Source organism: Battus philenor, unplaced genomic scaffold (assembly GCF_028537555.1).
Source record: "Battus philenor isolate CCGP_79_NKW_IND1 unplaced genomic scaffold, ilBatPhil1.0.hap1 SCAF_13, whole genome shotgun sequence".
Lineage (NCBI taxonomy): Eukaryota > Metazoa > Arthropoda > Insecta > Lepidoptera > Papilionidae > Battus > Battus philenor.
The window spans coordinates 13,473,953-13,501,524 of NW_027181675.1; the positions used below are offsets into that span (position 1 = coordinate 13,473,953).

General features: G+C 33.4%; 2 protein-coding genes across 2 annotated transcripts in view; one reads left to right on the forward strand and one right to left on the reverse strand.

Annotated features, from left to right (window-relative positions):
- Positions 1 to 15,937, reverse strand: part of LOC137933179 (facilitated trehalose transporter Tret1-1-like) — a 61,893-nt gene extending 45,956 nt beyond the window's left edge. Inside the window, exon 1 of the mRNA XM_068777006.1 lies at positions 15,849 to 15,937. The gene's annotated coding sequence lies outside the window, so the exon portion shown is untranslated. The remainder of the gene's footprint in view (positions 1 to 15,848) is intronic.
- Positions 1 to 27,572, forward strand: part of LOC137933178 (kinesin-like protein KIF12) — a 53,946-nt gene that overhangs the window by 22,441 nt on the left and 3,933 nt on the right. Inside the window, exons 6-10 of the mRNA XM_068777004.1 lie at positions 9,378 to 9,518; positions 12,554 to 12,695; positions 13,345 to 13,581; positions 15,796 to 15,911; positions 23,031 to 23,135. Of these exons, the coding sequence (XP_068633105.1) occupies positions 9,378 to 9,518; positions 12,554 to 12,695; positions 13,345 to 13,581; positions 15,796 to 15,911; positions 23,031 to 23,135 (741 nt within the window). The remainder of the gene's footprint in view (positions 1 to 9,377; positions 9,519 to 12,553; positions 12,696 to 13,344; positions 13,582 to 15,795; positions 15,912 to 23,030; positions 23,136 to 27,572) is intronic.

Below are 27,572 nucleotides of genomic sequence, written 5' to 3' on the forward strand. Positions count from 1 at the left end.
ATGAACTTCGATACTTTAAAAAAAGTTTTTGGGCTAGACGCCCTTGTGCCCCGCCACCTAAAACCCGCGGAATCCACAAATGGCATTTAGGCAGCAAATAAAAAAATGTCCTTGTTAGATTATTATTTCTTATCAACGTGTTTACGAAATGTAATTATTCCACAATAATTATTTTTTAATAATCAAGCGATGTTACGCGATTAAACCGTCTATATATACACTTATACATTATTTTATATATATAACAAGCTGATCCCGCAAACGTTGTTTTGCAAAAAAAATTGATATTTTAATTTACAAATAAAAAATAAGGGTTGATCGTAGAGGGGTGAAAATTTATGGTTGTATGTATTCTTGTATGCTGTATCATAAAAAAACAAAAAATTTCGTTAAAAATTTTTTTTTAGCGTGAACAACCTTTATCACTTAGGGGTATAGAAAATAGATAGTAACCGATTCCCAGACCTACTGAATACGCATATTAAATTTGGTAAAAATCAGTCAAGCCGTTTCAGAGGAGTTCAAGTTCGAACACCGTGACACGAGAATTTTATATATTAGATATAAAATAAAGTACCCTATTCAATAAACCTGTTATAAGGTTCACTTGTAACAGGTGGACACAAAAAGTTATAAAATGGACGGGACCACGAGGTACCAGAGCGAGCGGTTGACCCGATGCCAGATGGGCTGACGAGATCACGGCTAGAACAGGTGACAGATGGCCAAGTTGCCAAAGAAAGTGAAAAATGGAAGGCTTTTGAAGAGGCTTTTACCCTGAAGGGGTCCATATGAATTTAATATAAATTATTGAAAATTATTTTCTAAAATTTTTAATTATTAATTTTTCGTATGGAATAAAATAAAGCTTTATTATTATTTAATTTTATTATTGAATTAACTATTCGAAATGTGTCTATTGTATGTTGACATAGTTTCCATTAGCTTTTTTTAACAAATTTTGTATATTAAATCTTTTAACTTTTACGGTTCAAAATTTACATTTAACTTCTAGGCATAATATTTGTTTATTTAACTTATTGAACAACTTATATAATGGCGGACATTGTCCCTTATAGACATTTTCTTCCCAAAGTAGTACAGAGATAACTAATAGACAGTTTAATAGATATATAATACATATAGACATATGTGTAGTTAGTATATATGCACGATAAATACTGTACTTATCCAATTACTAATAAACACATTTAATAAGTGCAGAGGAAGCGGTAGACGACTGAAACGTGCTATCAGTCTGATATATAATCACAAGTCGTCGACAATGTTGTACTATGTTTCTCTTATATTCTTCATTAACCATCTGAATAGTTCACCAGTGGAGCAGTGGTAGCTCAGCGGTAGGAACTAAGACTTAAAATGATAAATCGCGGGATTGATTTCCGGGATACAGTCTTACATATAAGTCAAACTTTGTGTTATAATTACAAACGATTGCCACTGCTCACAAACATGCACTGCGATCGCCTACCAGCCTGCCAAGCGTGGCGATTATAGTATATCTCCCCATAAACATCTATAGGGGAAGCCTTTACTGACACGACTTTAAATAAGAGAATATAATATATACATATGTTATAACAGTCTATATATTTTATATTCAAACTCAAAAACAAGTGATCAAATAGTTATGTATGTCATTTAGATTTTATGGCTTACAAACTGTATACAAAACTTTTTTTTTACTTATTTCAATGGCATTCAATCGCCAGTTACGTTATATTGTAATTAAGTCTTACGTAATATTTTGTACAAAAACATTTGCCTACCGTTACTTTAATTGATGGATAGTCGATAGACATTTGTCTTTATACGAACACATCGACGACCTTCAGTCATACCCGCCCCAACGATACAAGAATACACTATCACGCACTCTTTATTTGTTGCTGACTATACTATTAAATTACTAGACAAATGAGGCTTTATTATTAGTTAGGGTGCAATCAGTCTCAATCGATATAGTGTGTTAAAACCTTGAAACATTTTCTTTAATAGAAAGTGGAAATACGGATGAACTGTCTGTCTTTTTATGTATAGTCCTTTCCTAAAGATATCTATGGGGGGAATACACTACAAGAATACACTATTACATACACTGGAAATCTTTTATAATTAATGTAATAAATACATTTAAAAAACTTTTAAGTTAAACGGTTTTTTGATGCCCATATTGTGGTGGTTGTGGAAAAATATGTACCTAGTCCGCCATATTGGAACGGCGTGCATCTTGAATTTTAATTTTTGACATAATCATCGTGTTTTACTAGTGTAGCCCTTTCATTTGATACCCATATTGAGGGAGTTAAGGAAAATTATGTAATCCGCCATTTTGTATCGGCGGCCATCTTAGATTTATAATGTTATTGATTTTATTATATTGTATTGTCATCTGAATAAAATGTGTGTACCAAATTTCGAATCAATCTGACAACGGGAAGGTGCTGAAATTTCAATTTCTAATTTTGACCCAAATAAACAAATTCCGTACGGGTCAAACTAAATAAAACCGCTTAATAATAAAAAGTGAGAAATACATAAGATTGAATCCCGGAATTTGAACTCGCGACCTAACTTATCAAGTCTGTCCTCTACAGCTGGACTACCACTACTCACCTATACTTAGTTATAAAAGATTTTAATGCTCATTCTGGAAGTTAATTATTGTGAGAAATTGTATAAAACTACATTTGTAAAGAGCAACTGTTGAGTTTCTCGCCAGCTGTTATCAGCCGAACTGCCTTCCGAGTGGTAGCTTCTTGCAAGGTCAACAATGCCAACATATTATATTAATTGACGATTTGAAAGTGCTTCTGTGTGCGAAAGTGATGAAAGTGCTTTTGAGAAAAAAGAATATTTTGATTTTGATTTTATAAATGATATTCGGGATACTAGTATCCCCGGTAACTTATAAATAATTAGGGTAGATATATTAGATATATATCTACTTATTTACATGTTAATTATACAATATATCTTTGTTATATAATAGAATAATATCATCATCATATTTATAGACGTGCACTGCAAGGACTGGGCCTATGTCGCGATTTCATCGCCTGTTCTTCTAATGTGTGAGACATTTCATCTGAATGTTGGTAAATTCAAATTGATGACAACAAGAGATGTAATCTATCGTACGTAAAACAAAGAATTTGAAAAAGGAATACAAATTCTGGGATCTTCTATTGGATCTATTACTGAAAGATGTATTAAGAGGTGAGGTACATGTTCAGGCCTTTGCTGATGAAGTCATCTTGGTGTTCCTTCGGATAGATGGTGGGATGGGCGGATTATCCTGGTCATTGGAAAATGTCCGCTGTTCTTTCCTATCGAGTACCTATCCTAAGGTGCGTTTGCAAGGAACAGCAGCATGGCTTTTCCTGACCCAAGTAGTGGTACACTGGAATTGGGTGACTCAAGTGACTCAGGAATGAGATTACACAGATTTAATAAGAATTTATATGTAATAAATATTAAATTAAATAATCGTAAGTTAAACAGTAGATTAGATTACCTAATATATAAAATTACCATGTCACAATGTTAGTTACCGTACTCCTCCGAAACGGCTTGACCGATGTTTACCAAATTTTATATGCGTATTCAGTAGATCTGAGAATCGGCTACTATCTATTTTCCATACCCCTAAGTGATAAGGGTGGTCCACCCCTAAATTTTTTATTTTATTTTTGTACAAAATTTTTTGTTTTTATTTTTTTATGATTACATGGGTTACAATTTAGAGTTGTAAACAGCATACAAAAATACATACAACTCTAAATTGTAACCCCTTTACGATCAATCCTTATTTTTTATTTGTTAATTAAAAACTTTATTTTTTTGCAAAGCAACGTTTGCAGGATCAGCTAGTTAGTATATAAATTTTACAACATATATAATAGATACAGCGTGGGTAAGCCCCCGCACATAAGCAAGGCGACGACAAAATCAATAACGCAGATAGTAAGTGGATACGGAAAGCGTAAGACAGGTCTTCTGACGATCTTTGGAAGAGGCTCTATGCCCAGCAGTGGGGGTCTATCGGCTGATATGAGAATAATGATAAATATAGTGTAGTTCATTGTACATAAATCCCTCAAACCCACAAACCATTGTTATAATTAAAAAAAAAACTCAACACGTCGATAAAGGTTTGCTCAAGGTAATATATTCAAACATTCGGGTTCGTTGTGGCTCACTTCGTGTTTTGTTACAAATAGAAAAAAATAGATAAGATATTATTTCTAAGGTAATTTGTGTATAAGTCGGTCTTATATAAGTCGGTCTGACATAAATAACTCGTTGTCCGCAGCCTGCTTTCAAAGCCTTTTCTTGATTTAATTTTCATTCATAAAATCTATCTGCAATTATCTTTAAAATGAGAAAAAAATTCTCCTTAAATGTTATACACATATGAGCAATAGATAAAATATATTCATTTTTTTATGAACACGCCCTCAACCTTCTTTCGGATATAATTTCATAAAATCCTTTCTTAACCGATCTTCCTTTTGCCAGGAAAATAATCCTAACAAATTTAAAATTTCTGATATTTATGTTTCTAGAAATATCGTGATGATTAAGTACACAGGCGGAAATGTATTTGTATTTTTCGAACGATAATACATCAAAATGTTTCGATTTAAATTCAAACGACTTAACTTGATATTATATCTAGTTCGCAATGATAATTTTATACAAATTTATTTAAATAAAACAATAAAAGTTTATCTAGATATCACCGGTATTCTAAATTGAAAATTTTCTGTTTGACAATGAACCTGTTTCATAGTCGCAATGATAATAGTATAAACTTTTTTTTTATTATATACGCAGAAGTTGTTGAGTCATGCTGTGTTGCTATGTGTGAAATATCTGCTTTTATACTAAAGTTAGTTCTGTTTTTCACTATTGTGTTGTTATTTGTATTTTTTTTATCTAATTTATCTGAAACACGTCATCTTCCGAGCTATATATAGGCTTCCTACCTTTTTATAAATCTGTAGGGGAGTCCTGTATCCAACGGTGGGCGTCCTATGGCTGAACTAAAGATGATGATGTACCATACCAGATGATCACGTTATGGTAATAAAAGTACGTTAGTAAAGAAAGAATCGTCGTATATCCAAGTCTCTTCGTCAAAAAAAAAAACAATAAAGGCTTTAGTAAAACGTAATGGAAAATATCATCAACAAGAACCAAAGTTCAAGCTCCCAAAGTGACCTCAAGGGTCAAATAGCATCCGCTGAAGTAATCTAAGTGCTCAAGGACCTACTAATCTGATGATGTTCACGTAAAAGTCCGACTCATGATTTCGCACGGAGCCCTCGATCTGGTCGTCGTCAATTCGTCGTATGTCAATTCTCTACCTCATCCACTCTACACCACTCTCGACCTCAGTTAGTCAAAAATAGGTTTAGATTAAACACAATCAGCGTTTTGCAAACCAATTCGCGAAAACTGTAAATAAGGTGTGATCTAGGACGTAGAAGAAAGTAAGAAGATACAAGAAAAAAGAGCTGAAAGGGAAGAATGACAGATCATGTAAAGCGTAGAAGGAATGAATAGAACATAATGTGAATGACAAAAGTGAATGTAGAATAAAAATTAAAAGAACTAATTTTACCACAATTCGTTATGTCTCTGTCCCAAACAAGGTTGGGGTAACGAGAGAGCCATGAAAAACAGAGATCATTTAAATAAAAAAATACTAAGGCAGGCGGGTCACCGTCTGTTCTGTCATTATAAAAAGGAAGACGCAAATAATCTTCTGACTTATAAACTGGAATCAATTTTGTATAACAAATATTTAGAATAAATAATTTTGCAATGTAATTGACAATCTTAAGTGATTGTTTCCTTGCTTGAAAACGCTCAACAAAACCTTTTAAACACGCCTTTGAAATATAAAAAACTAAGGTACACTCGATGTATGTAAATCGCGGATTAATCAGCGATTTCACATAACTTGTTTTACCTACCTTACGGCACCATTGTTCAGTAACGGAGAACATTGTGAGGCTTGAGGAATACGGCCGGCATACTCTCTTTCTCCGTCGCATACACATATTCTGTCATTCTTCCACCTTCTTCTCTCTCTCTCTCTCTCTCTCTCACACACACACTAACTCAATCTGACTGTGTAGAAGAAGAGATCTAAATCTAGCCTAATCATTCTCTTTGACCAATGAAATTATTGTAAATTAAAATACTGTGTTCTCACTGGCCTATTGAAATTAGCCTTTCAGAGAGTACTTACTCGTATTTTGCTTAAATTAATAATAAATACTTCATCTACTGGTCACACTAAGAAACAGTAGTATTTGCTAAATTTAACACGTGAATGCAATAGAGATTTATATAATACTGTGATCAAATAATAAAGTAAGGTGAATTTGTTTACAAAATGTAAAATCTTTATTTATTCTTTCAAATCAATTTCATTCCCTTCAAATTAATCTCCGTTAAATGAGACTTAGTTTGGCTAAAGCTATCTCCGCTCCTAGAAACTGTCGGAATAGTCTTTTCCCGGTTTAGCCTTCAAGTTATTCGTTTCTGTTTTTATCTCTGCAATCGTGAGATAACGGCATTTCTGCATTAGCCTTTTGTGTTTTGTAAATAACCAGAAGTGGTACGGAGCCTAATCAGCCGAATATGGTGGTTGCGAAGCGATATCAGCCGACTTTTGAGACTTTTCTTCCAAAAAATTATGCGATTTTGGCACCAATCGAGACTCGACGCGTTTTACAAAAACACGTGTAACTTGAAGGTACTTAAACCTTTTTACAAATATACGCCTGGCAAATATATAGACAATCCTTTCAACATAAGAACAAAAATTTACATGCCTATATACGGGCGTTTTAAACAACAAACTCACCTTACTTTTTGATCACAGTATATCTCGTAATGTGTCTTTTTATATGACTTTTTATGATTGTATTTATTGTCTCTGAATATATGCAACATAAAAAGTCTGATAAAAGGCTTTTATGTATATCTAGTTGGTATATTGGTATAAGCAGACAAAAAATAAAAAAAAATTAAACGTTGAACAAGATAGTTATTCTGACGAACTGGCTTTGCAAATAAACCTTTTGAAAATGTTAATACATTGTTATACTGTACATTTAAATATATATATATACTTATATATATATATATAAGTATTATATATATTATATATATATACATATATATGTATATATTATATATATATATATATATATTTTAGTTTGTCTCCTATTTATTTTTAAATATAATAACATGCTTTATTTATCAATATAACCTTACTTCAATGATAACAATCTTTATAATTTTTAACAAGACCAATGTTACAATAGTGAATGTGGAATAAGTGTCAAGATTTAAAGTAGAAAGATTTACAACCCAAAAAGTTATCAACTAAAGAGAGTGAGAGCTCTACTGCTAAGTTACCTATTGAAATACAAACCTAACATCAATAGATTATGTATAATTAATAAAAAAGCCTTCACTTCTTTCACACAGCCTTATAAACGTCGAAGGCGGGCGCCATTATATTTTATCGATTTGATTTCATTGACAGAATTTATTCACCATGTATGATATTTTGTTTACGACAGTTTGAGTAGTAAACACTATAATTATTACTCTATATAGCAAATTCATTTCGAATTGCATTATTAATTGATACTACTTATATATAGATAATCATTTGGCTTTATAAAAGATATAAAGAGATATAAAGATATAAAGAGGCTTTGTGCAAGATGGAAACCAACGCTTTGATTGGTTCCAAGAAATTATATTGAAATTCGAAGGTTCTTTCTCAAATACTGTAATTTAACTTTGTTATATGTGAACATGGATTTGAGTCAATGTTCTCGCCTGTTCTATATCCGACGCCAGTCTTTCACGCGCCGTTTTGAAGACACACTACCTGAATTGGAAATATAGAACAGTTCGATTTTATTGCGGATGCGAATGTAACCTTCGTGTAATATTACATAAGACAACATTAATTATTCTAATTTCATTACACCAAAGCAGAAGATAATATTCCATAGATGTATTATTATGATCCTGAAACGAAGATACAATAAAGAAGTACAGCTTACAAAAATTAAGAAAGAAAAAGTTGAAGGCAAAAAGACGATCGATTTCGCCAATGGTATTTTGTATATATTTGTAAACAGTAACCGCAGAAGTGTACTGCTATTTGTTAAGCTATTGTTTTGGAATAAATTCGGTAATAAGGTCCGCGCAATAGAATCCTCTTTCAGTAGAACAACGCGCTAGCACAAAGACCAATACAAGACTAAACGGACAACCGAATATTTGACTATGGTAGGTGTGCATTTATCGGATCATACTCTTACAGAGCCGACTATTAATTGACTTTCAATTATTAACAAATAAAAATGCGTTTTTAAGACGTCAAAGGATAGGTAGCCATGATTATGGGTACGCTGTCAAAGACCAACAAAGAGAAATAAACCAATGCTTGACGATAGTTTCACAGGATGCAACAACGCATAGAAGAAAAGTATTTGAATAACATTAAATCATTTATTAGTTGTTATATAAGTTATTTTTTAGTATTATACAAAACTTTCAAAATCACCTCTCATGTATGACAAATATTCAACAAGAATGATGGTCTTTTTCTTTAAGATTCGTGGGTTTCAAATGTTACACTGCTACCGAAACATAAAGCTACTATTGATATATCTGAACGATAGAGATAAAATTGCTTATAAGTGTAAAAGTTATAAAGGGCGATTGTATATCCGTATGTCAGCAAAAAACTTTAACCCTTTTCTTGATAATGTATCTGTAGAGATACATCAGAATTAAAAAAAATATAGTGCCATCAATTTTGAACGCAAAGTAATCATTTGTATGTGAATGTTTAGGTAATTTTTTAATTTTCGAACACTTGTTCAGTTTTTTCTGTTGGTATCCTTGGGTCTTAAAAGTCAATTGGTATGAATATTAATGTAATATTAAAAAAAAACTGCCAAGTTAAGGGTTAAAGCGTTTAAATTTATTTCCAATCATTCTCTATAAAACGATCACTGTGAAATAGGTTAGACCAATAACGTCTAGCTGTTCAAAAGTCTGCAGGGATTGATATTAAACAATAATTAATTTTATAATGTTGTAATATTAATTTTGAAAACTGTCTTTCGTACTTTGTTATCGTTACGTTATTTATTATTTTTAAAACAATTGATTTTAAATAAGTTGTTCCATATATTGACAGCAAATGAGATAACATTCGTTCCTTTAAAGATTATAACATTATTTGTTTCAAAAGAAATTTCTTTGTAAAACAGGCCAAATTCTAATGATCGAATCTATTCACAAAGGTGGAGAAAGGATCGAGTCCCTATTCTGCAGAGCACGGGCTAATTGTGCGATCGTTCGTGTACCTCTTCCAGCTGATAAGGAACAGGCCTGATTGCAACTTCGTATTGAAATCTTCCTTCCTAGAGATATATAACGAAAAGGTAAGAACAAAAATTATCATAGAAAAAAATGTACTATATATTTTTGTGTTTTATCTGTTTAACCCTTAAATGCATAATGATGTAAAACTGCAACATACCACTTAAACGTAAAATGAGTATTACACTTAAGAGAAAATTTAATGCATAGTGTTATATATCTGCCTATAGTTTGTATTTTTTTTAAAGTAAGTAAAAAAAAAACTATATACATTTTTTTTTCTATTTTTCCCTGCATTTTAATGTACTTATCTGCAAGATAAATATTTTTTTAAAAGTTTAAATAAAAGTCATGAATTTAAGAGTTAAATTTATTATTTTAGTATATATATATATATATATATATATATATATATATATATATATATATATTATATATATATATATATATATATTATTTCATCATCATCAACATGTCAGTAGATAAGTGCCCACGATAAGGTATAGGCAAACACCAAAAGATCACCATGAAGACCAAACATACGCTGCCATCATCTAGTGAATACCCGCGTACAGGGATGAATAACACGCGGAGCGCGAGCCACTTGCGACCCGTTAAACATATTTAAGTGACCCTCCAAACATTTCGGAATTTCGATTTATAATATCAACTTTCTTTCATCAATATACTGTTATTAAATTTATTATAATTAATTGGTAGTACATACACTTGTCAGCGATTTGTTCAAACAAGCATTTTACATTTTTATATTTTAATGTTTTATTTTTTATTATTAATAAAGTTTAATAAACGATTAATTGCCTGTTGATAGAAAAGGTTGCTCACCCCTGATCTATTGTGAGGCATAACCATACGGCATCTATTGGCTCGTGATTGCCACTCTTGAACCTTTCAGCTCCAACGGCCATTGGTTGCACGTGCGATGCATCTCGCCCACTGCCACTTCAGACAAGCCATTCTTTAACACGTTCACTGCGGCTTGAGGTCGATTCAGCCTCATGGTAAACTTTGCACTGGTGCGGCGCGTAAAACTCGTGTTTTCTCTCTAGTGCGGCGGCTGCAAAAATATTGATGAACATGAGGCAGAAAAGGCCTCAACCGCACTACTAGGAAGTTCAGCTTGAGGCTGATTCGACCTCAGCCGCACCAGCTGAAAGTTCTTCAAAATTGGGCCCGCAGTGAACGTGTTAAGCCGCATCGGTGATTTTGGTTTTTCAGCGGATTTATTTATTTCTGATTCGTTCTCGCAGCGAATAACCCTAATGATACGTTAACATTTGTCAATTGAATTAATAATAAATACATTTAAAAAACTTTTAAGTTAAACGGTTTTTTGATACCCATATTGTGGTGGTTGTGAAAAATATGTACCTAGCCCGCCATATTGGAACGGCGTCCATTTTGAATTTTAATTTTTGACATAATCATCGTGTTTTACTAGTGTAGCCCTTTCATTTGATACGCATATTGAGGGGGTTAAGGAAAAATATGTAATCCGCCATTTTGTAACGGTGGCCATCTTAGATTTATAATGTTATTAATTTTATTATATTGTATTGTCATCTAAATTAAATGTGTGTACCAAATTTCAGACCAATCTGACAACGGGAAGGTGCTTAAATTTCAATTTCTAATTTTGACCCAAATAAATAAATTCCGTACGGGTAGAACTAAATAAAACCGTTTAAAAATACGATCTTCATGTTGTCCACAAAACAAAGACAAAATAAATTACCATCAAATATTTTAGTACCATCCATTAGACTTTTGATAATTCTCTATACTTGAATATATAACTCCTTGGAAAATTTTTAGAAGGAAAGGTCATAGTCTAACATGCAAATCTAATGTATATTGTTCTTACGAATTCTTTCAGCCATGACATCTTTCAGTTCCATTATCTTAGGACGTAGCTTATACACGATGTTTCCACAAGGTAAAATACAACAACAACCTTGCATGTTTCAAAGTCGCAAATTTCAACACCTTAATATTTCGTCATTTTAATCAGTCTTCTTTAAACTTATATGCGCATTCAATAATTTGTAATATTCTAGAACACGAGAATATTTTTAAAACAAAAGCATACGTCAGAACCATATTAGCGGCAACACAGCACTGTTAAAATAGAGTTAACTGAAAGGGGAATTCCCCGAACAAAACAGTAAAGTTCGTTTGAGTATAACCATCTACCTCTAGTATCTATAATGCCGGGATTCCAGGATCCTGAATACCAGAATCCCGGACGATTAATGTCCGTTATTAAAAACCGATATTTATGCAAAATTACCGGTATTTCGGTATTACATTAGTTGATGAGAATGGATTTTATGTACAATATAAATCCAATTAAAAGTAATCATAATTAATAAGAAGATTCTTTTTAAGATATACAAATAATTTCATTGTATTAAAATTTATATGCCTGATATAAATTTTAATACAACATTTATTACACAAAAGGAGCCGAATATGGCAACATCGAGAAGCGGCGGTGTCGGCAATACAAAGCGATTGTTTATGTTTTACGTCTACTACTCAAGGAAAAGATCTCGTTTATACAAATACATAAAATATATAACAAAAAAATTATTAAATAGTTTCGATTAGATTGTTTAATTTTGCAAAACAGCTGTAGTGTTTACAAGTAAAAATTGATTCGTTTATTGTTGATGGTTTTTAAGAGCATACATAAACAAAACGAAAGTTGTCAATATTACTTCATAAACACTATAAATTTAAATTTATTTTTTACTTCTTTAATTATATAAAACCATACGAGCATATTATATGTAAAATATAACATACGATTTAATATTAGATTTCATATATTATTTGTTAACAAGTCAATATAGTAACAGAGGTAAGTAAAAACATAACAAGAAATTTTTTTAATAATAATACCGGTTTTAATACCGGTATTTAAAATTTCAAATATCAAATACCGGTATTAAGATTTTAGTTCGGTATTGTAAACCCTACCTATCCCTCACTAACGCTCTTTTATAAAATACAGCTAGCATTTAATAAGCATTGACGTATTACTAAAACAGATTAATTTAAAAATCGTGTTTAGGTAATAGACCTCCTGAACCCTGGAACCTCGAGGAAACCTCTACAAGTAAGATGGTCTAAAGAGAGCCGTAGTTTCTACGTGGAAAACCTGTTCACCGTAGATTGCGAGGAATTGGACGACTTATTTGCCGTACTTGAAGAAGGTAATTTTGTTTTTATCGTTAAACTGTGCATTAGAATCTTTATATTATTCGAATGTAAAACGAATAAAATTAATTTTATCTTTAATTGAAGTATAACCACGGTTCCGCCTTACATAAAGCGTTTGTATTGTATTGTTTCTGGAGAAGTTGTTGCTGTTAGCCTTGCGGCTTTTACAGCTTCATCTGTATGAGTTCACGGAACGGAGGGGTCCGTGAACTTTAAAACTTAACAAAGTTCGAGTGTCGGAACTCGTATCAGGGACGGTGGTGAGACTTATGGAGAGCGACGACGATGATGCTCAGGAACACGGGAACAACCTAGGAACAACCTGGTCGGCCCCTCGAAGACACAATCGGTCGCGGACATGCTGGCTGGTAGAACGCACGGTTAGTGCGCGTGTATAATCGATGTTGCTGAAGTGTGATGCATGAAGAGTTGTGTAATAACGGCAGCGTGGACCACTCGGCAATCTAAGGTAGGATACTGATCCTATCTCGGATCGCCCACGCTGTTCGCGGCGGCGACGCCGGAAGGCCGGCGTCGTTTCTTTTTCGGACGGTGAGAAGTGTTGCGTCTGATTTTAGTGCTTCGCACGCGTGTTTTCGTGCGGTGAGAGGGTATAAAGCGTTTACTTTTATCTATTCCAAGGTACGCGCAACCGTGCGAACGGTGCACATGCGATGAATGCGCATTCGTCTCGCTCGCACACTCTGCTTAGTGTGCGCGTGCGCCGTGATGTGCGAAGTGAGCGTGACGTCACGTGTTCCACGCACGGAAAAATTAACTTCGTGGACCTGGCCGGCAGTGAGATGACCAAACGAACCCACAGCACCGGAAAAACGTTGGAAGAAGCCAACAATATTAACAAAAGTCTGATGGTATTAGGTAATACATTAAGAGTAGCTTCTTTATTCGAATCGTAAAAAGACTGTTGACGGAGACTGTGAATTGAACCGCGTCTCTGTTCCATATGGAACGCAATTACGGAAAGTTTTAGTCTGTCAAAGTTATGTTTGTGGCTATCTGTACGCCTGTCGGAACAATATCATGGGAAGTTTCCACAATCGCGGCGCATAAGTTACAGTTCCGTTGCTCGATTTCCGTCATCTGTCAACAAGACGAATTTCTTTGTGTTGGTTGAGACTTGTAGGTAAGCAAACAGACAATAAAATGTTGTTTCAAGTGGCAGCTACAATACCTTTTAAGGGGCATTTTTGTGGAGACATGTGGGGGAACGTACCTCCGAGGAAAATTTGGAAAATATCGAAATATTCAGAGTCTATCATATTTTACGAAGTTTTGCGGTAGTAGTATTGCTTGTAAATGCCATGCGAAATGCAATACCAAATGCCAAATCACGCTAACTTAATGATTATGTAACTATCAATAGCTAAGCAAACATTGCTTCAGCTATTGATGATAATTGTAATTAGACTCTCTCATCACCGGTAGCCAACTTAGATCAGTTTAACTTGAATAACACCTCAAAACATTAAGAACAACCCAACACTAACATTGGCGTAAAAATTAAAAAAGAGATAATGTATTAGTTTATTTTTAAAAGGTCAAAATTATTTTAGTTTTTTTTCCAAAGACATTATGTTATATTGGATTTTTTTCAGCACAGTCGAAAGGTAGAGGGGAGAAGATACAAAAAGAATGGAATTTTAACTTATGAGTAGTAACATGCCTCTAAAAAAAGAATACCAAAAAGAATCTTTGAGTTTTTGAGTAAATAATGTAAATCGTCAATTATTTATGATATTATTATCTATTTCTTTATTTTATATATGATAAAAATATTATAAAGTTACATTCACACCGCAGTAACTTCTTGTGGGGTAATGTTTTTGAATGTTAACAACCTTTGATAGGAAAATTTTTTAATTTTTTGTCTATGTTGAATAATGTTACCGAGCCTTTGAAAAACTACTGAACATGGGTTAAGGATCAATAACATCTTTAGAGCATGTTACCCAAATATGTAAACATAGGCAACCCTAAAATCGAACGTCTGTTTTTTTTTTCAAATTTAGTATAAGAATACCTTTCATCATATAAACGGTTCATTATCTTCTCTACCAGCGTATAGAAGATTCTATTATCATCTGCATATTTTGAAAACATACTCTTGACAAGCTGTTCATTGTTATTCATTTAAAATCAGATTCAGCACTAATAAACCTAGTAATAGTATGTAATCTGTGATGAAATGTAAAATAAACAAATTATAAAATGTAAAATAAAAGATAAGATAAAGTAAAAATAATGTGATAACCAAAAGCTATGATAGTAAGGAACGAGGCGAAGGAAGTGAGGCGATGAATGAACAGTAGAAAGAAAGGAAAAGTAAGATAGAAATTGTAGAATGTAAGTAGAAGAACTATAGATCATGTGAAGTATGACAGAAGAGCATGGAAATTAAAAAGAAAAGAAAGTGAATCATTAAAAGATAAAAACTTCCCTGTCCCATAAATAAGACAGGGGAATGAGAGGCCGTTAAAAACCTAGTAATATTTTATAGTACATTCACACCACAGTTAACTTTAGTAGTACAAGTTTCGGACACTAACATTAGGTAGGATTTATTGAAAACATCGCATCCATACAGCTAATAATGGAAATTAATAAAATATGACAAAGAATTAGTTTTTTTTTAAAAAAAAAATGACGGTCGACAAGTCGAACTGCATTTTTATTTATTTATACATTTCTGATATAAAAGTGCCGAACTTGACACCGAAGTCTGCCAGTTCACTATTAAAACGTCGCGGAAACAAATCAACTATCACATATGAAATAAGTAAATACATAAAATCTGACATAAATATATATAAACCATTTATACTTAATTACAATGTAACAATGTATAAATATAAACCAGTTGGAACAGGTTGAGACTATTGACCGGTAAGCGAGGTGTAGAACGTTACTAAAATAGCTTTAAAAAGGTCATCTGGGTCACTTTGTAAGTCTTGTAAATCTATGCCTAATATTGAACGTCTTACGGCTAAAATGATGATGACGTCATAAGAAACAATAGAAAATAAAAAAGAACGCGGAACACAATTTAAAATTTTGTTATTTTTTCGTATATAGGTTACTGCATAGCACAACTAAGCGATGGTAAGAAGAGAGGTCACATCCCTTACCGCGACAGCAAGCTGACCAAGCTCCTAGCAGACAGCTTAGCGGGCAATGGAGTTACGTTGATGGTATGATTTTTATCACTAATTTAAAGAGACTTCTCAATATTATATAGATTCAACTTGCGAAAACCGGGCGTTTTATAGACAAGAGTCGCGTACAGGACACGGCTCTGACAAACCGGTAAGAAAATTTAATGATGCGCCTTCTTGCAATGCATTAGTGTTCACCTTGTCCGACTTGTTTATTTTAATATGGCCCCTGTTTTGGTTTGCTCTCGTACTTTTCCTGTATTAGGTACACAGGGATATTATAGCAATAATAATTTCATCACAAAATTCTATTTCTTATTTTATTCCTTTTGGTATTCTTTGTTCCGTTCATACCTCACCTCGCTTTCGTCGCTTTCCCTCACCGAGTTTTACAGGTATCACATTATCTGTATTACTTTATTTATGTCTCTTTACTTTCTTATATATTATGCATTTGAAGTCTGGTTATTTGCCAATTTGACTTATAAAAGAGGCAGATATTGTAGTATTCATTTCAGAGGAGTCTAGATCTTTGCTCTGTCTTGGGTACACAGGGATATTATAGCAATAATAATTTATTTACAGAATTCTATTTCTACCTTTATTCCTTATCATTCTTTGTTCCGTTCATACCTCACCTCGCTTTCGTCGCTTTCCCTCACCGAGTTTTACAGGTATCACATTATCTGTATTACTTTATTTATGTCTCTTTACTTTCTTATATATTATGCATTTGAAGTCTGGTTATTTGCCAATTTGACTTATAAAAGAGGCAGATATTGTAGTATTCATTTCAGTGGAGTCTAGATCTTTGCTCTGTCTTGGGTACACAGGGATATTATAGCAATAATAATTTATTTACAGAATTCTATTTCTACCTTTATTCCTTATCATTCTTTGTTCCGTTCATACCTCACCTCGCTTTCGTCGCTTTCCCTCACCGAGTTTTACAGGTATCACATTATCTGTATTACTTTATTTATGTCTCTTTACTTTCTTATATATTATGCATTTGAAGTCTGGTTATTTGCCAATTTGACTTATAAAAGAGGCAGATATTGTAGTATTCATTTCAGTGGAGTCTAGATCTTTGCTCTGTCTTGGGTACACAGGGATATTATAGCAATAATAATTTATTTACAGAATTCTATTTCTACCTTTATTCCTTATCATTCTTTGTTCCGTTCATACCTCACCTCGCTTTCGTCGCTTTCCCTCACCGAGTTTTACAGGTATCACATTATCTGTATTACTTTATTTATGTCTCTTTACTTTCTTATATATTATGCATTTGAAGTCTGGTTATTTGCCAATTTGACTTATAAAAGAGGCAGATATTGTAGTATTCATTTCAGTGGAGTCTAGATCTTTGCTCTGTCTTGGGTACACAGGGATATTATAGCAATAATAATTTATTTACAGAATTCTATTTCTACCTTTATTCCTTATCATTCTTTGTTCCGTTTATACCTCACCTCACTTTCGTCGCTTTCCTTCACCGAATTTTACAGGCATTACATTATCTGTATTACTTTATTTATGTCTTTTTACTTTCTTATATATTATGCATTTGAAGTCTAGTTAGTTGCCAATTTGACTTATAAAAGAGACACATATTGTAGTATTCATTTCAGTGGAGTCTAGATCTTTGCTCTGTCTTGGGTACACAGGGATCTTATAGCAATAATAATTTCATCACAAAATTCTATTTCTACTTTTATTCCTTATCATTCTTTGTTCCGTTCATACCTCACCTCACTTTCGTCGTTTTCCATCACCGAATTTTACAGGCATTACGTTATCTGTATTACTTTATTTTGTCTCTTTACTTTCTTATATATTATGCATTTGAAGACTGGTTAGATGCCAATTTGACTTATAAAAGGGGCAAATATTGTAGTATTCATTTCAGTGGAGTCTAGATCTTTGCTCTGTCTTGGGTACACAGGGATCTTATGGGAATAATAATTTTATCACAGAATTCTATTTCTACTTTTATTCCTTATCATTCTTTGTTCCGTTCATACCTCACCGCACTTTCGTCGCTTTCCTTCGCCGAATTTACCAGGCATTACATTATCTGTATTACTTTATTTATGTCTCTTTACTTTACTTATATCTTATTCATTTGAAGTCTGGTTAGTTGCCAATTTGACTTATAAAAGAGGCACATCTTGTAGTATTCATTTCAGTGGAGTCTAGATCTTTGCTCTGTCTTGGGTACTTAGGGATATTATAGCAATAATTATTTCATCACAGAATTCTATTTCTTATTTTATTCCTTTTGGTATTCTTTGTTCCGTTCATACCTCACCTCACTTTTGTCGCTTTCCCTCACCGAATTTTACAGGCATTACATTATCTGTATTACTTTATTTATGTCTCTTTACTTTCTTATATATTATGCATTTGAAGTCTGGTTAGATGCCAATTTGACTTATAAAAGAGGCAGATATTGTAGTATTCATTTCAGTGGAGTCTAGATCTTTGCTCTGTCTTGGGTACACGGGGATATTAAAGGAATAATAATTTCGTCACAGAATTCTATTTCTACTTTTATTCCTTACCATTCTTTGTTCCGTTCATACCTCACCTCACTTTCGTCGCTTTCCTTCGCCGAATTTTACAGGCATTACATTATCTGTATTACTTTATTTATGTCTCTTTACTTTCTTATATATTATGCATTTGAAGTCTGGTTAGATGCCAATTTGACTTATAAAAGAGGCAGATATTGTAGTATTCATTTCAGTGGAGTCTAGATCTTTGCTCTGTCTTGGGTACACGGGGATGTTAAAGGAATAATAATTTCGTCACAGAATTCTATTTCTACTTTTATTCCTTACCATTCTTTGTTCCGTTCATACCTCACCTCACTTTCGTCGCTTTCCTTCGCCGAATTTTACAGGCATTACATTATCTGTATTACTTTATTTATGTCTCTTTACTTTCTTATATATTATGCATTTGAAGTCTGGTTAGATGCCAATTTGACTTATAAAAGAGGCAGATATTGTAGTATTCATTTCAGTGGAGTCTAGATCTTTGCTCTGTCTTGGGTACTTAGGGATATTATAGCAATAATTATTTCATCATAGAATTCTATTTCTTATTTTATTCCTTATCATTCTTTATCCCGTTCGTAACTTACCTCACTTTCGTCGCTTTCCCTCACCGAATTTTACAGGCATTACATTATCTGTATTACTTTATATATGTCTCTTCACTTTCTAATATATTATGCATTTGAAGTCTGGTTAGTTGCCAATTTGACTTATAAAAGTGGCACATATTGTAGGAAATTCATTTTAATGGCTCCTTGACCTTTGAGAACAATAATTAAAAGTAAAGATATATGATCCAAAAGGTGTTTTGAAGTATTTATATCTCAATATAACTCGTTATTACCTACTATGATTTATCATGCGGGTGCCGAGTCCAGTTGTGGGCAGGTTATCGGGTACGATACTCGGAGCCAACGACCCGAGTAGCAGGTTTCCTATAGATAATATATATTATAAACAGTCTTTTTGGTACCAATACCAGTTACCAATACCAGTTTATCTTCGCCGACCAGACTTCCCTAACGTGCTAACTAAATTATCCAATGCTGCTTTGAAAACCTGTTCCACGAATGACCCGATTTTCACTATTGATAGGCTTTTAATCCTTTTTCTATAATATATCATTGGTCAGAAAGGATTATTATAATTATTTATTTAAATCTATCTTCACGGAACACAGTGTTTGATCCTGTTTCGTTTTAAAGAAGTTTAAAGTGTAATTATTTCAATCATTTTAACATACGTCTGTACTCATATATTTATGTATATTATATATATTTATATATAATATATATATTTATTTATTTAACTTTAAAAAAACCTAGATTAGATAAAAGACCAATTTTGCTGTTACGAGATAGGATCAGAAAATACGGTGAATGAACTTTTATACCAAGAATTATTGTATCTACATAGGCTACGATCACATGAATATATTCTTTAGTCTGATTCATTGGGATATATGTATTATATATCCTATAGGGTATTTTAATAAGTCGCGACTTGTATATCTGCTTTTACGGTTAGATGCAAGAGGTCATATTCGTCTGTCGCTCATCATTGATTTGAAACAACGTGATGACATATAATTTTATTTAAACTGCAAAAAAGTGCCGAATAAGGTCAAAAAAATTATAATATGTGTAAGGTGATAATGTGATCACTTTGAAGACTGTTTAGAAGTGGAATGAGCGATTCAAAAGCGGGAATGATTGAGTTAGAGATGATCAAGAATCGGAGTGTCCTTCCACCTCAAAAACCAACGTGAACTTGCAAAAGGTAACAGAAATGGTTCGATAAAGCAGTCTATTGAAGATTTGAAAGCTTGTGCAGTAAGTAAACATATTTTATAGATCCGTGTACATTTAAAAAGACACCCGAAAATTTGGCCAATGGTTTCGTGAGTTGATGGCCAAAAATATATATCTGCCCACACGCGCCTTATTCGCAATTTCTGGCTTTTCCCAAAGATAAAAAACCGTACTGAAAGAAAAGTGTTTTTACACAATTCCCGACTTTAAAAGAGAAACGACAGAAGTGTTTTTAATCGTGTTATCAACGCTAACCAAGGATAATACTTTGAAGGAAATTAATTTAAATTTCATTTGATAAGTTCACTACTTTATTCGCAATAAAATTAGTCAGCATATTTTTGATCGTTCCTTGTATATTGTCTCGACGTATACAAATTTACTATTTTTATTTATTTATTTATTTATTAGACTTACATTAGGAATTATTATTATAGGAAAATAGATTGCGATGGTATGGCCATATTCAACGAAAACCATATGACCACGTGGTAAAACTGCCTTAAGCCTCCCAGAATTCCCAAGAGGGAGAAGGCGTCTAAAAGCTACGTGGTGGTCTAATATCGGAAAGGAACTGGAAACCCTTCAACTTGATGCAGAGAAAACCCAGGATAGAGTGGCCTGGCGTAAATTGATAAGGAGACCCGACCCCAAATAAAGGGAAAAGGGAAGAAAGAAGAGATTTATTGATTAAACTTGCCGTCTCAGTGCGTTCTATAAGGGATTTTATAACACATTATCTCTTGAAATTGACGGTGTAAGTAAGCCACCTACTATTAGGGGTACCGAAAAATAATGTCGCTTTCTTAAGTTAAATTCACACGACACGACATTTTTAACAAGTTTATATTTCTAATAAACAATATATTCACCTTCGTTATCAACAACCTTTTGCCATCGTGTATACAAGCCAATGCGGGAGCGGTAACAAATCAATCGGTTTTTCTGTAAATTATGTCGACAGAAATGACATTACTTTCCGGTCCCTCTAATATTTGGATCGATCATTTATTCAAGGTCACGGGAAGTTGTTGCATGTGGTCAGTGCAAGATCGGTCAACATTATCTTTATGCTTGACTTATATCAGCTGGCGTAACTTTGAGTCATCTGTTAACGAAGGCTTTATTTTTCGATTTATGTATTCATTGGAATACACAATTTTTAAATAGGTTTATAATTAAAGAAAGTACGTAATCATGTACCCCGGCAAAATATAACAAGAAAGTTTTTCTTAAATATAAAATGGTTGTTTATTTTTTTTAATATGCCAATGGAATAAATGTTAGATAGATATCGTTATGTAGATAATAAATAGCATCATTAAATATATTACTAAGTCATCTAATTAAATTCAATTGCATGTAATTAAAAAATAAACTTAGAATTTTTTTAATCATTTTAGATTGTAGAAATGGAAATTATAATTGGTCGTATAAATATATCGTCAAATATATATATATATATAGTCGTATCTTTTCCATCATCTTTTCAGCCAATACAAGCCCACTACAAGACTCAATGGGTTGATCTAGCGCTGTTCGCAATCAGTGGCTTCCCGCGACCATAATTATGTCGGCGGCACATGGTCGCTACTCGATAACCGTTCATCGCCAACATCCGGTGGCTGCACGAGCAATATTCTTCGCACACTGCCACTTTAAACGAGCAATTCTTCGAGCTACGCTAGCTATATATATATATATATATATATATATATATATATATCCCTCTGCATATCTATCTGAGTGAACTTGAGCCTTCTTGAGGCCCATCGTAGACGACCACGTCTTGGATTCAGAAGTTATCACTGGCAACCCACATTGGTCAAAGATCTTCGTCTTCACACACTTTGGTATTATGAACAACACATTTCTGAGATTCCGGAACGCTAGTATTTTTATTATAATTATAGTATTTTGTTATAAAACGGTTTTAGGTTATAATATATACAAATATTTTAGTTTATGTAAAAATATATTACGTTTGACCATCATCAGTTTTTTTGCCACAGCGTAAGGATTATGCTTACTAAAGAGACCTAGGAACCATCAGAAAAAAATTGCAGTATATATTCCAAAGGTAACTTCTAATGTACAATCCGTGTTTTTAAAAAAAGATTTAAAAAGTTAAATAAATTATTTATGAACATAAACTATGAGAAGTGTTTTAAGTTTAGTTGGAACACCGTAAGAAAGAAAACCATTTTGTAAATATTTGCTGACTAAAATAATCAGATTAAGCGACTTAAAAAATATAAACTAGGACTGGTGCAGTCGGATTTCATTTGAAATAACCGAAGACTATAAATATTCAACAGTTCAAGATGACCGCCTCTCAAAGGGAGACAATCCTTATCATAGAAGCGCTGCTAGAGTCTTCTGTCGTTTCTTCTTCTAGTACTAAAGATTTCTGAAGTGGTAGTAATTTTATCCATGCAGTAGGAACAAACCAAATCAAGGTTCAGCCCAAACGCCTTTGAGTCAGAATGCTAAACACGTAGTGCCTGACAGCCCAATACCAGGTCTCATCTTGGCGACCATTGCAGATCACTCCGATTCAAGTGAAGCGTAAAATGAATGAATAAAAGATAATGTGAAGGACGAAAGAGAATGTAGAATAAAGATTGATAAAACTAATTATACCGGAACTCGTTACGTCTCTGCCCCACTAGGGTCTTGTGCAAAACAGGTCACTCCATGGAGTTCATATTCTTCACCATTTCCTTCTCCTACAAATCAAATTAATTTATCATTTATTAAACATTTATTTTAATCAACAGATAGCATGTATCGCACCGACACGGTCCAACCTGAGCGAGACAGTTAACACTCTTCGATATGCAGCGCGGGCCAAGAAGATAAAGTCAAAACCCATCGTCAAAATGGTTTGTTACTTTTAATAGAACATTTCCAATCATGTCCCTTATTATCTCGTTTTTTCAGTTTGTTTTTATTCTACAATATAAAAAATTATTTTCTAGGATGCTATGTGTGATTTCAAACAACGAGTCTATAAACATTAGATACAAACTTAGATACGAACTTAAATGAATGGCAATATAACCACAGACTTGTTCCTTTTGACTCTTTGCGATTGTTTAACTTAATTTCTGTCATGTTTTTTTATTCAATTTCAAGTTTGTTAGCCCAAAAGCAAAACCGAGTGGTTTCCTGCGCTATACTCCACAGCAACATATTTTTTTCATTAATTTTTATTTAATTTTTCTTTAATACTCTTTATTGTACACGCAAGAAAACATATACATAGTTGCATAATAATATAGAAAATAGTAAAATAGGCGGTTTTATCACACAAGGCAATTTCTTCCAGACAACTATATTAAGGAAACAGTAGAGTGATAAATAATGGGTAGTTAACATGTACATATAGATAAAACATTTACATATATATGTACATAGCATACATATATTCATATATACTTATAATAATACAATGTAATACATAATAATAAATACAACTGTCGGCGAGCTTGTGAACTGTATAAACAGATTAAATAAATTGCAAATAATGGCGGAAATTTAAATATAATTTTACAAAACTAGGTAACAGTAAAAAAATACGTAATAATAGACTGACACAACAAACTAACAAGGAAAAATGCATAGCGATACAAACGTCAATATAAAAAATAAAAAAAAACAAACAAAACTAAAAAGAGGTTTTATAGTACCCAGTCAGTTGCCAACAAAAATATTAAATAAAAAAAATTAAACTAAATTGGATCACACTTGACTCGGGTGGAGTAAAGAAACGGGGAAAGAAAAAAATGATTAAAAAGATAAATAATCAATGGTCTAGTAAATATTTATTAACATTTTTTTTTAATGTGTAGTGACGTAAGACATTTTATATTCAGCGGTAACGCATTCCACATTTTTTTTTCATGAACTTTTTAAACATATTTCACAATAATACTAAGGCATTACAAGGTAGTTTATTTATGGGATCAGGCGTTACCTTGCGGAAGTCTATCCTAAGTAAGAAAAAATAAATGTACTGTTATTATAGTGGTAGTCGTGCAACAAAGTGCACCGCCCGCCAGCCCGCTGATAAATGCGTATGCGGTAAACAATGCGAATCACACATCTGCCACCACCAAATCACTCAACACGTGATTCACCCCTCCACGGGGATTAGTCAAGAGTCAAGAGACTCTGTGTTTGGCACTAATCGTTTATTATAAAAGCGTAGGCTTATCGTTGTAACTGGTAGAGACAAGCCTCTCCCAAAGATATCTATGGGGGAATATACCATAATCGCCACGCTTGGTAGGCGAGTTGACGATCACATTGTAGTACTACACAGAGGATGCAGCTGCCCATCATCTGGAAACTTATTTGTGAGCAGTGGAGATCCTAAATAACTAGTACAAAAAGTGTGAATTATATTTAAGATTGTATCCCGGGAATAGAACCCGCGACCTACAACCGCATATCTCGATCCTCTATCGCTGTGCATTGCATGACTAAACCCCCATAGCGGATCCTACAAAGCACTAATTTAATAGAGCCTAGAGAAAAGGCAGCCTTCACACGGCTCCGTTCTGTATGGCAATCACGGAAACTGACTAGCAGTGTTAAACTCAAAATATTCCGATCCAATGTGAAAACCGTGTTGCCATATGAATGCGAAACGTGGAAGGTCACCAAAGGTATCTCAAGTCGGCTCCAAGTCTTCGTTAACAACTGACTTTGACGTATTCTCAGTATATACTGGCCTAAGAGAGTCTCCAATTATGTCTCTGGAAAGATGCCGATCGACCAGCAGATCAAGCCGCAAGTGGAACTGGATAGGCCACACGCTCTGGACCCTGATCACATACCGAGGCAAGCCATAGAATGGAATCAAGGAAAGCGAAGACGTGGCCGCCCAAAGCAAACCTGGCGGCGGACGATCACTGCAGAAGTGAAGGCAGTTGGAATGATGTGGAGCGAAGTAAAGCGCGAGGTTCAAGACCGCTTGGGGTGGCGACGTACTGACGCCCCTTGATCTATCTTGGGGACATAGGAATAAATGATGAGAAAAAAGTTAAAGCTCATCTCCCTTTCTACCGCTATTTTTGAAAAATAGCGAAGTACACCGCTTCTTATCTCATATTTATCACTATTCTTACACACATACTTCTCAAAAAAATCTACATACGTCTCTATTATCTACATTGATTTTCCTCAATTTATTGCAATACAGTATTTCCCAAAACCACAGAAAATAATTATCTTCGACCACAATGCTCCTAAATGAGGAAAATTTATTTTTGAAGATATTTCAAGAAGTCCTGAAACAAAACTTGTCGCAGGCTCCGAACAATCAATACAAATAGATTAATACTCGCAGTTTCTTCGTTTACTTATATATTTATTCATTTTTTTTCGGTAAACTAACAGCAAAGTTAAATGATATTAAAAATAAAAAAAAATATATGAAGAAGACGTTTGAAAGTTTTCACAAATTGAAAAAAAAGCAATACACAATTATCGGTATCATTAATTTTCAATTATGTTATCTACCTCTGTCTTTTAAAAATTCCATCAACGCTTACATGCAAAATCATCAGTGAAGAAAAAAACACCGTTAAGGGTGTATAAATAATTAAAGACAAAATTAACGTAATTAACATTTACACTTAATGTAATTAACGTTTAAATAAAAACAAAAATTAATTTCGTAGAAAAACAAATACCGAAGACATTAAATTAAAAATAAGGAGACTGTAATGGAGATGGGAGAGGCATAAGATTAGAGGCAACGATAAATAGTTACGAGATGAGACAACAGGGATTCGCGTCATTCACAATAAAACAAAACACTACTCACCACACCACAACACCCGTTCTTACGAGGGCAGCCGCACGCACCCTCACCGCGAAGAGCGTGGGCAAACCGAGGTTGGATCCGGATCCCTTGGCTCACCTGTGGTCCACGCTGCCGTCCCAAGCGACATACAACATCAACACTACACAGCTCTACTCGTGTAGAGCGGTTTGCTACGTGCGAACGTCATCGTGCAACTGGAATGCATCTGTCCAGCTTCGGTTGTATTTTTAAGTTCACGAACCTATCAATTCATTCAACCGAAACTAAGCAAGACAACAGGGAAGGTAAAAGGAAGAGAGAAATACCACAAAAACAATGTGTCGATGACATTATGCGTGGCGACGTGACCTTGAACAGATTGACTCAAAACAGGATGGAATAGGAAGCGGTTATATAAGGCTTTTGCCGACGTTTGTACGTCGTTGTACAAAATTGATTAGCAATAAATTATGTGTTTGATTAGATTTTAATCATAGTTATTAAACTCGTGAAATTTGACGTTCTGAAGGGCTTTATTATTATTATTATTAATCTATCTCCGAGACTTTGGCAACATCTTCAAACATGATGAATGTTTTACATCAGTCCATATGTCCTCTTATTGCATTATCTACAAGAATGGCTTTTACATATGGAATTTGTTACTAGTGGTTATTGTTTATATGTAGCTACGATCTTGTTCTTTTAAAGCACGCATTCGTATTCAAATATATGCAAGCTTAGGTGAAAAGTTTATATAACATGACAGTGATATAGTCAAGATAAAAATAAATAATATATTTACATTATATACGTTGATTTGATATTTACTTCTGTTTTATTATCAAATATTTTCTTTTTATTTATATTTTTATTTCACGAAATTATTGTAAAGATGTATCCACATATATATCACGGGGACCATAAAGTAATGTCGCTTTTAAGTTAAATTCACACGGCTACATTTTTAACAAGTTTTTATTTCTAATCGACAATATATTCACTTTCGTTATCAACAACCTTTTGCCATCTAGTATACAAATTTTTAATACCGAAGCATTAATAATCAATCGATTTTTCTGATAAACATGTCGGCAGAAATGACATTACTTTCAGCTCTCTCCGATATAATTATTCACATATACTTTCGTTTTATGTCACTTTATGTTTTTAATTATGTAATTTGGTAACTATCATTGGTAATTCTTAATAAACAATGAAACGTTTGGTGGTGTAAGGAAAAGTGGAAGGCAAGCTACCACGTGGTCGCTCTAGAGATGAACAGACATCATCAGAATTGTCACTAATAAATCAGTAATTAAATGCTCTCATTCCGCCAAATATCGAGCTACATGGTGAAGCTTACCGTGACCAGCAGGGGTATCAGAACCAACTGGAGCATGACCACAAAGATGCAAATCTCTCTCTGAAAATGTATGTTAAGGCGTGTATTTTCTGTGTGATATAAACTTTAGTTTTTTTTTAGTTCGGTCTGTAGTTTTTTACA